General features: G+C 32.3%; 1 protein-coding gene across 1 annotated transcript in view; it reads right to left on the bottom strand.

Moving 5' to 3' along the window:
- Window positions 1–11,578, bottom strand: part of LOC122523279 (telomerase-binding protein EST1A) — a 93,904-nt gene extending 82,326 nt beyond the window's left edge. The window contains 17 exon segments of the mRNA XM_043644944.1: window positions 5,190–5,251; window positions 5,394–5,618; window positions 6,269–6,280; window positions 6,365–6,475; window positions 6,552–6,630; window positions 6,707–7,231; window positions 7,321–7,488; window positions 7,559–7,900; window positions 8,009–8,230; window positions 8,321–8,490; window positions 8,568–8,691; window positions 8,771–8,956; window positions 9,060–9,310; window positions 9,402–9,653; window positions 9,754–9,997; window positions 10,255–10,693; window positions 11,474–11,578. Coding sequence (XP_043500879.1) covers window positions 5,190–5,251; window positions 5,394–5,618; window positions 6,269–6,280; window positions 6,365–6,475; window positions 6,552–6,630; window positions 6,707–7,231; window positions 7,321–7,488; window positions 7,559–7,900; window positions 8,009–8,230; window positions 8,321–8,490; window positions 8,568–8,691; window positions 8,771–8,956; window positions 9,060–9,310; window positions 9,402–9,653; window positions 9,754–9,997; window positions 10,255–10,693; window positions 11,474–11,522 — 3,461 coding nt within the window. The 5' untranslated portion in view covers window positions 11,523–11,578.
- Between the last annotated feature and the right edge of the window lie 2,685 nt (window positions 11,579–14,263).

Here is a 14,263-nt window from a genome sequence, read left to right as displayed (position 1 = left end):
AGACAGACTAAAATAACTCGGTACGTTTACGAGGATAATTCCAAAGAAAGATTGTGTGTTCTTAGTGAGTTTACAAAGGAAACTTACTAATGCCCGAATTGTCCTCCTCCCTTCCAAAAAAAAAAAAGAAAAAGAAAAAGAGAAACTTTTTGTTATCGTAAAGCGGTAATTATGATCTACTAAACAGTACATCAAAGAATTGAACAAAAAACAATAAATTTATCAATGTAAAATTAGTGTGACATGAATGAACTACCTATCTCTCGGTTTAAAGTTCGATGATTAAATGTACATTGTACATACAAGCCCTGTTAATGTTAACTATCAAAGTACGATGTAGTCCCATAATTGGTTGCATGTTAGTTCTAGGCGACACGTGTAACGTTCACGATAAAATCGGAAAGCAATGTATCAGAAATTTATTCATTCTTTCTATCACCTGCAACGCTAATTATCACCGTAGAGACTACCGATGATCCGACGTTCCTAACATTTTCTTCATGAATCAAAAAATTTCGTATAGCTATGTTCTCAAGAAAAGGAAGTGGTAATAGAAAATCGGCTTGACAATATAAGTATACTTAATATAATATGAAACTCTTCTACATAAAGGATCCTGAAAACGAAAAAATATTTCAACATGATAACTTAAGTAGATTCGAAAAAAAATACAGATGCATCTGTATCAGCGTCGATATCAAATGTCAACAGGAAAGTCAGTTCGAAAGGTAAAGTAGTTCAATGAAGTCGATCAAAGTCCATCAAATGGTCAAGAGAAATCCAGATAGTCTTATAGGAAGATGCATACACGCGGTCGTTCGTTGAAGACGCTCGGGTTCTGATCCGAAGCTGCGGTATCTGAGGGTGTCCTTGAAGCGGGCGGGGTCGTCACACGAGGGCCGCAGGTAAACGACCATCAGAAAGCTATGTATGTTACCAGCCGAGGCCTTACGCTGTACCTTACACTCGTACTCTTCAACTTCCTGCGTCTGTATATGTAACGCACGCGCACTGTCTCTATCGTTCGCTTCTTCACTTTTCCGTTCTTCTTACCATTTTATTTCCCTATTTTTTGTTCTCTTTTTTCTCTCTTCGGTTCCTTTCGCTTTTTTTCGAATAGAGTGAATAAGAAAATTCAACTCGTACGTATTTGCAACAGCGAACAACGGATATGTTACGCAATAATTTCAACCATGTTATTTTCATCCTTCCCGAGTATACGCATTTAATACAAGAAAATATTAGAAATTTTGATTTTTTTTTAATAAATCAAATAGACGTTCGTAAAAATGTCTAGCTATAATAAAATGTTTTTGAACAATATACGAAAAAGATGTTTTGCTAAATGAATTTTGTTAAAACAATCGAGCAAAGAGATTCTAACTACTATGAAATACAATCTCGGAAAAGCTAGGTAACGCGCGAAGTCGTACCGAAGAGCATATAACTCAAGAGAATCGGACGTTGGCCGATTGGTAATGAGCCAAATCTATTACGATAACAGCAGCAATAACAGCAGCAATAACAGCAGCAATAATAGCAGCAACGAATGGACACGGCAAAAGCGGGCGAAGTGAGAGCGAAAAGCATGCGATCGAGCGTCGAGAGCCACCCGCTTCTTCTTCCCACCTTTCCACTTGCACATACATATATGTTCTTTCTTCCCCTCCCTCCCTCTCTCTCTCTTTCTCTCTCTCTCTCTCTCTCTGTTTCTCGACCGCAAAGAAACCTGTAGGTAAGTCCATACGATGCACGTACAACGCGGTAACAACCGCCTAACCAATGGCACCAGTTCAGTAACAATTCCAATTATAGATCGTAAGTGTATTCTACAGGTCGCGGGAGCAAACCTCCTCCTCCTCCTCCTCCTCCTCCTCCTCCTTATCCTCCTCCTTATCCTCCTCCTTATCCTCCTCCTTATCCTCCTCTCTTCCTCCTCTCTTCCTCCTCTCTTCTTCCTCTTTCTTCACTTCCTGATCGCAGAACCAATTATGTTGCGCGCGAGCGTGCGGAGCCCTCCGAGTAAATTGAAAACTTCGTCTACGTTCCTCCGCTTGTTCGTTCCAGTTGCTGATCATACCTTGAGTAAGGTTACTAACGAGAAAGAAAACGCCGCCCAGGATGTTACGCTGGAGCTGACCAACCCTTATTCTCTTGCTAATGGAACCCTGAGATTCGGACAATCTCGCTAAGGAGCGCTTCATTCCTTGTTTATTCAAAAATATATATCAAGCGTAATTCGATATTATTAATATATCGATCAATACCGAAATATTGTAGATACGTCAAATGTATATCTTAAAATTACTGTTTAAACAAAGCATAAATACTTAAATATAGATGCATCTCCACGAAAGAACAAGTGTCCGGTAATTTATTGATAAGTAATGTATATGTTACTGTGAAAAACCAAAGTTGAAGAATATCAAGATTTACATGGTCGCTTTGTGTATGTGCGAAATATTAATGTATAAGAATAAACCTAAATATTTAGTCTTTCACCGACGTATTTGGTATGTGCTGACAAGCAACCATGTGAATCTTGACATTCTCCAATTTCGGTCTTTCACGGTAACATATATAGATGATGTTTGTCAGTTAGTAGAAGATAATCGTTATTATATCTCGATACATCACGAAATATCGGTTATTCCAAGAGATAACGAAACGAGTAAGATTCTCAAGTTTAGTATCCTTTAATATCGTATAAAATACGACGATACCCTTTAATTTATATGTTCATCCTATATTACTCGACGAATAAGCTAAACATAATCTTGTCTATACCTACCCAATAGAATTCGCCTTAAATATAATTACCATCGAATAAAAGAGTTGAGAGTGTTTCACTTTGTAAATAATACAAAACGCTACCCTATTGACGAGAATGACGTCGCTCTATCTAAGGTAAAAAAAGATATAGTCTTCGGATACAAGGTTAGACTACACGATTATCCGACAACCTTGGCAAAAACGTTTTTGCCGGGATAATCGAGTCCTGGCGCCAGGAGATCATCAATTAACACTTTCCTGACGAGTCCGCCGTTATTAACAATTTTCAGACGGTTGAATTGCGCTTGGGTATATATATGTATGTAAGTACTTATATTCTTCGATTACCGATATAACGATGATTATCATTCTCGCTAGGACATGTCGACGATATTCCTCTCTTCGATACAAATTAATACGAACTGGTCGATTCGAAGCAATAGGCCAAAGAATCAACGAGATGTTTGTCCGTACGCGTATTCAAACGGTTTCCAATTTCACGCCGACAGAGAGAAACATCTTTATCAAAACGTCAAATGCATCTGAATGCTCGTCGATGAGATGACGGTTCAACCGATTGTAATGTCGGCAAGGTAGCCACTGAACAAAGGGTACCGAGTATAGCCTATTGCGAACGTCACATCCAGTAAACACGAGGAACAGTCAAAGAGAGAAAGAGAAAGAGGAAAGCGAGATGGAAGCAAGAAGCTGATTTTTCGATATTTTGTTATCCGATATGTCTTGAATGAAAAAAGGGAATAGAGAAGGATTAACTATACATTCTTTACGAGATGCAAATGTCGGGCAGTCGGGCAAGCGTTCAACCGCACCATCAAACCACCACCAAGGGGAAAGCTCACACGCCAGCCCTCCATCTTTGGCTTACACGATCACTACGACCCTTCAACCACAACTGAAACATACTCCTTGAACATAACTTGTCCAGTTACTGCTCCTAACTTGCTCGTAAATATCATGAACTTGAAGAAAGCCTTCTATTAATCTAAATTGTCACTTTTACTAATACGATGATTAAAAAATTAAGATACGAGATGATGTTTATCTGACAAAAATTAAAAAATAATATACCAGTTAACCCAAAATTTAAAAAAATAAAACATAATAAATTGACAAGTTAAATTTAATAATTTTAGTAAGATGAGATCGGTTCAACGAAGAATGAAGTATGTAAGTGTACAAGAAAAATATTCTTATGCACATGCGAGATTTCCTGAGAGGGAACTCATTTTCGAGCGCAAGGTCGTAACAAAAATTCAACATGTTACAAGATGAAAAGAAAGTAAATTTAAAAGACCAAAGTCAATGTTTGATTACTAAAAGACAACAATTTTTCCCAAGACGAATTTTACTAGAAATTCAACGAAAATTTTCTTCCATATTTCGTAGATTACATCCTATCAATTTTATCCTATCTACAACACTAATTTTTACTTCTTTTGCATTAATACTAAATATACCATGACTGGTTGTAAAATTTTTGGCAGAATTTCTTACAAGTTATAGTGCTATTTGGTGAGTCAAGAATTCTTATTACATAAATGGTATATTTCTTGCTATACATACATCATAAAATATATGATTTTTTGAAGATAGGTCATTTGATCCGCTGTCGTAGAAATAGATATACTTAAAGCATTGCTATATTTAGTGTTAATTTCATGATTTTTTTTTTAAACGTAATTACTCAAAACAAGTAGTTGTTTCCATTATTTACCCAGCCTAAATATACACACATCCTTTTTCGCATAGACGAGCTCACAAAACCGTACCCGAAAACTCAGAATCCTTTCTCTGATATACTGCTACTGAACTCTACACTAGTATGCATCTTATAATTTATACTCTTATCCAAAATATGTCTACAAACACTAGTATTGAAAACGACCAAGTGTATGACTTTTTAAACTTAACAATAACAGAAAACATACCTTTCGACATTTCTTCGAACAGTAATAAAAGATTCCTTAGATCTTTCTACGAATATTATCGTTCTAACACCTAACTGTTATATTTCGAAATAATTCATTCATCTATTTGAAAAAATATTTTAAAATAAAAGATGTATGCAATAGATTACGCATCACATATGCTGACACGTATTAGCTGTTAATTAAACGACCTACTTCCTTTCAAATCACGTGCATTTCGTCTGCATAGATTTACAAATATGTCTTTAAATCATTCAACATTTTTTCCTGCTAATTTTATGAGCACTTTTGTGTTCAATTATTTCATTACATGTTTTTGAGAGAAACAATGAAAAATTGAGAGAAGAGAGAAACAGAGAAAAATTGAGAGAAACAAAATTAAAACACAAATAATAGATACTTTTAAAGTATCTTTTTCGTATTTAAATAAACAAAATATGACTTAGATGTACAGATGTTAGTACTTACCCTATTTTGGTGATCAACTTTCCGTGTACGTGAAGATAGGATGTGACAAAACGTTTATTCACCTGTTAATAGAATAAAAATTTTCACTATAGATTATTATTTCTTTTTAATTATAAAACTAAATGTTATTAAATTCTAAAATTATTTAAATACCATATAAACAATTACGTAAATGTAATAATTTAATAAATTTGATTAATCTACCTCAACACTCGTCAATTGTGCTAATTCTTCTAAATCACTTTGTGCCAATCTTGGATCTGTCGTACTAGCTGCAGTAGTTGTACGCCTAACTCTTCTACCACCTGGATGAAACCAGATTTCTCGTCGTAATCCTCCTCCAACGTTATTTGCTCCTTCTTTTTCTTTCATCCTGGCTCTTTCCTTCCATTCTCTTTCTTCCTTACGTTTACGTTCCGTAGATTCGTACTGTTAAAATTGCATGTGTCATAAGTACATACATTTTATATCGTTACTAGTTTAAATTATAAATAATGCTATGCATCTTGTAATTGAGAGAGAGAGAGATAATTAATGAGAAGTAGTACCAAATGATTGTCCTTGATCTTAATAAGGATTCAGATTCTGATACAAGATCATATTCTCTCAACTACACTTTTAAAAGATACAAATATTTAAAAATTTCCTAATTGAAACTTAAACAGTCTTAATGTATATTATTTGTATCTTTTAATTAAATAATAGCTTCCTACGACTAGAAGAAGAATGCATGCCAATATGTTTTTTTCATACTGCAGCAGCAACTAAAAAAAGATACATGAACTGTTTTGTGAAAAAAGATGAAGAAAGTGCATTAGACCATTGCACCTCGAATCTACTGCAAGTTTAATTACTCCAAATACTTTTGCGAATATACTTTTTATAACTGCATCATTTCTTTCTGAATAAATGATTATGCTACAAATGAAAGTTATATCGGTAGTGCATAGAAATATTCGCATAAAAACTGAAAAGTGTACAGAGAACAGAAATTATAGAATGAAAATATCTACTAAAGCTCTGGCCGTGGTAATGTATGATATCTAAAGGACTCACACCAAGTATCGAAATTTACTTACATAATGTAGATACTGGGAGCAAAACAAAATTAAAATGTTGACGTTAGTATCATAACAAAAAATGTTTAATATGTTTTAAATATCTTGTGACCATACCTTTTTTCTATTTTCATCAAAAAGTGCTAGCAAACTTTCCCTAGCTGAGTGAAAAGGATTCGATGCCATAAGAGATCGCATATAATAATATACTGCATCCAATTTTCGTTTCTGTAAAAACATATGAAATTAGCTATGACCAAAGCAGTAGTTCTTTTTCTACAATATGGTATAATGCTATACATACAGCATAATGTGCCAATAAAGCAAGTTGGTTATAAGGTCTTCCATTCTTTGGATTAATTTGTTGTGCTTTTGAATACCACCTTTAAATAAATAAATTCCAACAAAATTAAACATTCCACTTGTATAATAAGTATTAAATAATATGTATATACATACTGTCTTGATTTCCCGTAATTTGTAGTTTCATTTGCTTGTTCTCTGTACCTTGCTAAGTCACCCAGAAACAGGAATATTTTTTGTGCGCTCACTAAGGCTAGACCTAAGATTCCAAGACCTTTAGGTAACGTGGATGATGCGAGAAATGCTTGTACCTTGAAGTCATACGTATTTTCAAGTACTGTAATTAAATTTTCCAAATATGTAGTGCCCTCATCAATTATACTCAGCATCGTCTTTTTGTAATATTCTTTGCTTTCTGGACTATCTTTAGACATTCCTTTCCTCAACATTTCAATCATATTATAAAACAATATTTTCCAAAAATGTTGTTCAGCATTTTCAGCTTGACAGAACTTGATATCAGTCTTAAGCAATGTTAGCAAACTATCCTGAAGAAAGTGTCTAATATAGGACACCCTTTCCCAATTTGTTATGAAACCACCAGAACTTAGCATCCACTGTAATTCTAAGTCAGCTCTGCCTATATCCAGCAGAAGGCAAGGATTTTTTGCAGATCGGAAACTGTTAACCACATTAAAATATTATCATAGAAATATTAAAAACTATTTAAAGTAAAAATATATCGATTAGTGTTTACTCCAATAACTTACCTTTCTGAATATGGGTCGTACCAAGAAGGTTTCATATTGCCGAACTGATCTATCATAAGTGGTGAAGATATTCCGTCTAATGATGCTGCATGAAAATTATTATAAGGCGCTATACCCGTATGAGATTGAAAAACAGGAATACTCGTTTGAGATGATGTTTGATTCTCTCTGGAAATAATTATAATGAATTTTTTAACAATCATTTAAATATAGAAACACAAAATTATAACGTAATTACCTCTGTGAGACAGCTCTACTACCAGGAGAAGTAACAACTATAGGCTTATTAGGATTATTCGGATCAAACAACGTTCGTTGCTGTTGAGACCCTTGTTGCCGAGAAACAGTATGGTTAGGTGGTGATTGATTGGTTTCTGGTAAAACTAAAACCCCTGGTGGTTGGGTATTGGTATACCCTGTAGGAGAAGCTTGGCGTATTGTTGAATTTGAATTTGTATTTGATGAAGGAGTAGGGATCGTATGAGAAGATACTTTTGGAGTTTGTTTTCCCTCATCTGAATCGCATATTGACATTTTCCGTCCAGTTCTCCAATTTTCATCTAAATGTCGATCTGCTGGTCTAGATTAGACAGATTTAAAAAAAATGTTGCATATATTCACTGCATGCGTGAGTGCGTTCGTGCGCGTATGTGTGTAAAGAGAACATTATAAAATAATTATCATTCACCTTGGTCTATGCAATTCTTCGTAATGTCGACTGCTACTACGATAATTTCTGTCTTTACTAGATTCACGACTACGTTGAATTATACTGCGATGTCTTCTATGATCATATCTTTTGTAATTATGACTATTTTTTTGATTATTGTTATAACTGTCATTCTCTCTATTCTGTTCATTATTTTGACAATCACGACTATTCGCTCGTGTTTTATCCGAACTATTGTTGCTTAAAAGAAAAAATGTAAAATAGTAAAAAAGAGATCATTTACTAATGCACAAAGAGTCAAATAGTAAGTCTGCATTAATATCTAATTACCAATCAACTGTAGATTTCTTATCGTGCTTTCTTCTTCCTCGTCTGTTGCCCTCTCTTTTTGATTGAAATCCAGATAAACTTACACTTTCGCGTAAACTTTGCATAGATGAACTACGGCTCAGATGTTGTGCTTCTAATTTCTCATTTAATTCAACCTCTTCACTCCAATCCTACAAACAGAGATAAAAATAATATCTATATAACATAAATTATTTAAACTAGATGACTTGTTTAGCTAGATACTTACAAGAGTGCGTTCTGATGACCTATCAGGTAATGGACTAAACGGTTCACTTTTTGATGGACTTAGCATTTGCTGACTACGATATTTTTCCATGGATTTGCGTTCATTGGAATTGTTTACTCTTTGTCTTTATAAATAAAAAGATTTATATTTAACCTGTGAAAAACTAAATTTACTTATTCTAATTGATTAGACTTGAATCTTACATATTATAAGTACGGTGCTGTGAAGGAATTGGAGATGATGCACTATGACGTTCTTCAGATGAAATCTGACTTCTATTTGAATTAGATAATGTAGACATTGATGGTGGCATCATTACACTATCAGCACGACTTAAACTTTCCATACTTGTGTACATAGTACTATTACTACCACGACGATCATAAGACCTATTAATTATTATCATTCATACATATATACCGTTTTATATGAAAAAAGAATGTTACAAAATTATGTTGACATACTATCAGTATTTCATAAATAATAATTTACCGATTCGTATATTCCTGACTGGGAGTATGAGATCTGGAACTCGGAGCAGAGCTTTGATCCGGAGTAACGGGTCTAAACGTATTGGTTGGACCTTCTATTTCTTCTGGTCTAAGTCTACCTCTACCCCTACTTCGTACAGGTACAGTATTAGACCAACTAGGTTGAGGAGGTAATGGACCAGAGGTTGGCAAGTTTTGCATAGTTTGAGAATGTTGAATTTCAGGTGGATAATAAACTGATGATGATGATCCCTATTATGGTATGTCATAGAATATTAAGTAATATTAATAATTAAAAACAATTATCTAGAGATGAAAATATTAAGATTATTTGATACATTACAGTAGTGCCATTCCAAGACTCTTCGACTGTAGAACCAAGAGAAGTGTTAGGCAGTGCTAAACCGTTGTCAATCAAATATTTCTTTTGGAAACGTGGTGGTAGATACTCTAGCTTATTAGTAACACATTTTTTGCCTGAAGGTGGTTTTCCCTGAAACTTGTCAGGATATCCAGCGGGTTCTACACTACGTGTATCTCGAGTACGAGAAAAATCACTTGGGTTGTTCGGTGTTACAAAAAGCGGTTCTGAACCCTAATCATAACAAATATATAGACTACAATTAAGTAAAATCTAATATGGTAATTCTAAGTAGCTAGAATAAAACGAGTGTGCAAATTATACATTTCCTAACCTGTCTAACTTCTCTAAGATTATCTCTTCTGTTACCATAATTTTTAGCAGATAATGGAGACTCCGATCTCCAACTCTCTTCATTTTCATTGGTATGATTCCTGCGGTTACCCAAAAATCGTTTATTGTGTTCATCTCTTCCACTACGACCATCTGAACGATTACGATGTTTATGAACTTTAAAACTACGATTGGAATGAGAATCACGATCTTCACTTTCTTCTCTTTCATGATCACGATCAAACCTAATAAACCCAAAAAACTTTAGCACAAAGTAAAAAAGATAATGTCGCTTTTCTAAAGCAATAAAAAAAACCTCACATCTAGAATTATACCTAAATTTATATTATGTTTGATTCATGTTCTGTTTTATGAACAAATTATAAATGTTGGTATATAGATATCAAAACCAATGCTATCTTTTTCTATATACTTATAAATTTAATTAATTACCCTTTTCCTAAACAAGCGTTAACTTTATACTGATAATAATAAAGATCACCTATTCGCTACATCCTGTTCTGCCAATGCTTCCTTCACTTTCTTAGGTACGTACAATTGCTGTTCTGGCTTCCTGCTTTTCCTTCTTGGATCTCCACCATAGTTACTTTTAAAACCTTCCAACACATGATCACTGTTATCATTTTTAAAATTAATATGCATATCATTCAATTTCTCATTTAGATTTTCTGCATGAGGAGGTGATGGACTATGGTGCAGCTGATTGCATCTATTAGACTGCGATTGCTTTAAACGATGTTGGACGGATGTTGACTTTGCTTTTACTTGTGAATTATTTTCATGATCAAAGTCATCGGCAAATTTCTCAGATTTTCGAAGTGGACCACTCCCTGGTCTGTACAAAGCTTGCGGTGCTCTATTGCATCCACCACGCATTCCTACTGATTTTTCTTTTTCCAACTTAAAGCTTTGTATACTATCTGAAAGTATACAGTACATTACCAAGAAAGATTTCCAAAAATATTTACTAATGATTATAATCCTACTAGTAAGCAACCAATTTTTAACTGTACAATACAATTATAAAGTATTATTTCTTATAATTTAATATTATATATCTGTAATAATTCAATATTTTATTAGATATATGTAATAAATAGCGAAACTATTGACTGACACTGCTAATAAATTTACTTAGAAAGATTATTGTAATCAAATATATTAGCTCTTAGTATAAACATTCCGTTTATTATAGAAGATAAACTAGATTCTTTGTCATTGCATTATCACTTTTAAAAATCATAGATCTTTTTACTAAATTGAACTACACATTGTGTACAAGTTTTAAGATAAAAGAAAAAACGTTTGAAAAAACGATAACATAAAGATACGGAAAACGTATTATGGCCTGTTTACATTCTTGGCAGTAATTAAATATTAAAGTGTAAATATTAGAAAATTGTTACATAATTCACGTTAACTTAAAGCACTTATATAGCATTAGAGTATGTTTCATAAATAATTAAGAATATTAGCGCGTTTCGATCTAGCAGAAACAAATGTTTGTAAACTACTACATATTACAATGCTTTCTATACTTTTAGGTTAGCTTGTTTGGTTGAGGTTAGCTTTATGGGTTTATCCAACGGAAATTGCTGGAGACTTGCAGGCCCTATAACTATTTACTTATGAATTTGGCTCACAAAATCACCATAAAATTTTGACACAATCCCGTGAAAATGTTATTTCTCTTAAAGTACCTTGTGAAAATCCACCCCACTTTTTGCGTCCTTTGTCGCGGTTCGCCATATTGAAGTACAATCGAATCTAAATTTTTATGAAACCAACGACCGCCAGGTGAAGTTACAACCATCGTTGAATAAGCATAAGATAGGCACTTGATTAACTATCAACTAATAGAACTATTTTATCTAGTTATAAATATGATAACAACCAACAAATATATTTCCTACTTACAATATATGTTAGAAATTGCAAAATAATACAAATTAAAGCAAAATTTAACTTTACAATCGACTAAAGCAATTTTATTAATCGAAATCAAATCCCAGTGTATTTATTAAAAAAAAAATACGTTTCAAGATCAAAATCATTTTATAAAACTTTCAGTTATTTAATTACTGTATTAGCGACAATATTTTAAAAGCAACATTTAAATATTTCTCAATAATAAGGATCCTGACTGCCTAACTCTGCCGCTAGGTAGCAGCATTTTTCTAAAATCTGTAGCGGCCTGCTGTTGATAAGCAGATTTCTACTTTATCTTATGCGACGACTGGCGCCGCCACTCTCACCGCTCATTCTTTGGCCAAGCTACTTTAGCGCTGGCACTCTATCACGGCTAACAACGTTTCTATGGGAACGTTAATGTTTCCATAGTTACAAAGACTTTCTTCCGTTATTATAAATAAAGAATTCAATTTCGAAGTTACACGCGCCCGATCAGCAACACATTTCATTACCTGTTCAAAAGTTCTTTAATAGTTTATAAATAAATAAATGTGACATAAAAATAGTAGTGACGATCAGTGTTTGAACCAATAGAATTCAAGTTCCTGATTCCTTCCGCTACAAATTATTTTATGTAAAATTTTAAATAATGTTTATAGAAAATTAGAAATAAAACTGATTTAAATAATTCTTTTTAGAATTATACATTTATAAAATTAAAAATTATTCAACACCGAGTTAAAAAATTTGATTGAGAATAAATTAAGAAGATTCTGAAGTGTTAAATCTTTTAAAAATAATATATGATAGAAAACAAATCTGAAAATAAGAAGATTATTTTAGAACTGCAAAGATGCAATGAATGCATCGAGGACAAATTCTTTTTTAAATCGCGATTGTTATTTGAACAGAGCTATATCAAGGAAGACGATCGCAATGTTATAAATGTGTCTACGTATATACAGTATGAGAAGATGATTTCTATTGTCACTAGAGAGTGCGTCGATTCGCTGGATCTGATTTTTCAAATATGAAAAAATCTACCTTTAACTTAGGAAAAAAGTAAATAAATAAGTCGACGAAGTAAATAAAAAATTATAAACTAAAGAAAATGGAATAAAAAAAGAATGATACTTCTAAATTATTTAATATTTTAAATATAGTAATAAGTATGTAATGCTTATACTAGTACATATATGTGTCTAAATAATCTGAAATATAAAGAGAGTGTATTAAAATATTAAAATCACTGTTAATTAATCGATAAAAACGTCTATTGTTGTCGAAAAGCTCGGAATATATGATCTATGCACTATCCTCTTCGAAATCTACCGTTAAAAAGGGCCTTTGTATTCTATGTAAATACTTTTATTAAATATTGTTTATATGACTTTCCGAACGTTACGCATGTGTATAAAAGGAATAATCCACTTAATCAATAAAATTTAAGATTATAACGTTCTTATTTTAGTATTCAATTAATTTTCATGTAATTGTTTGAACTAATATACATTTTTTGTAACGTTCCTGTACAATGATGACTTCGGAGGGGGAAATTTTCATCAAAAGTATATCACATCGAAATTATTTAATATTCAAAGAACGTAAATAGGTATGTAATACTTATACAAATTTATATAGTTTTAAACATTTTTAAATATAAGTAGAGTGCATTAGAATATTAAAATAATTGGTAATTAATCTAAAGAAATGTATATTATTGTCTAGTAGCACGAAATATAAGATCGACAAACCATCTTCTTTCAAATCCACCATTAAAATTCTTTTATTAAATGCTTTTTATATGACTTTCCAAATAAAGAAATTCTATTTATTAGGAATTTTATTCCCGTTATACATATGCGCATCTTTCGGAAAGTCATATAAACAACATTTAATAAAAGAATTTCAAAGAGGATAACGTACCAGTCTGAAGGTGAATTTCAAAGAGGATGGTACATAGATCATAAACTCCGAGATTTTAAACAACAATAGACACTAGCATCAATTAATTAACAATTATTTTAATGCACTAAGGCACTCTACTTATATTACAGGTAAATTTTACCTCCGAAGTCATTATTGCACAAATGCGTAAAAATAATTACATAAAAATGAAAAAAATGCTAAAATCAGAACGTTATAATCTTAAATTTTATTTATTAGGAATATTATTACTGTTGCACACATTTGAAACTTTCGGATAGTCATATAAACAACATTTAATAAAAGAATTTTGATAGAGTACAACGTGTTGGTTTATTGTTAGATTTTGAAGACAACCGTGCATAGATCTTATACCCCTTCCTTTTAGGTAACAATAGACATTTCCTTTGATTAATTAACAATTATTTAAAATATATTAACACAATATTGTTTTCTACTAATACTTATAATTGTTTAAACATATTTACATTAAATTAAATATTACATACTTATTAACATACTTTGAATATTAAATAATTTCGATATTATGTTCCAAGAGACGAAAATTTTATCCTCGAAGTAATCACTGCGCATCAACATTAAAACAAATATACCTTTGTTAAAATAATTACATAAAAATGAAAAAAATGCTA

The sequence above is a fragment of the Polistes fuscatus genome, unplaced genomic scaffold (assembly GCF_010416935.1).
Source record: "Polistes fuscatus isolate 324 unplaced genomic scaffold, CU_Pfus_HIC Scaffold1, whole genome shotgun sequence".
Taxonomy (NCBI): domain Eukaryota; kingdom Metazoa; phylum Arthropoda; class Insecta; order Hymenoptera; family Vespidae; genus Polistes; species Polistes fuscatus.
The sequence above is the reverse complement of the archived record's forward strand: the minus strand, read 5'-3'. Positions and strand labels throughout refer to the sequence as shown.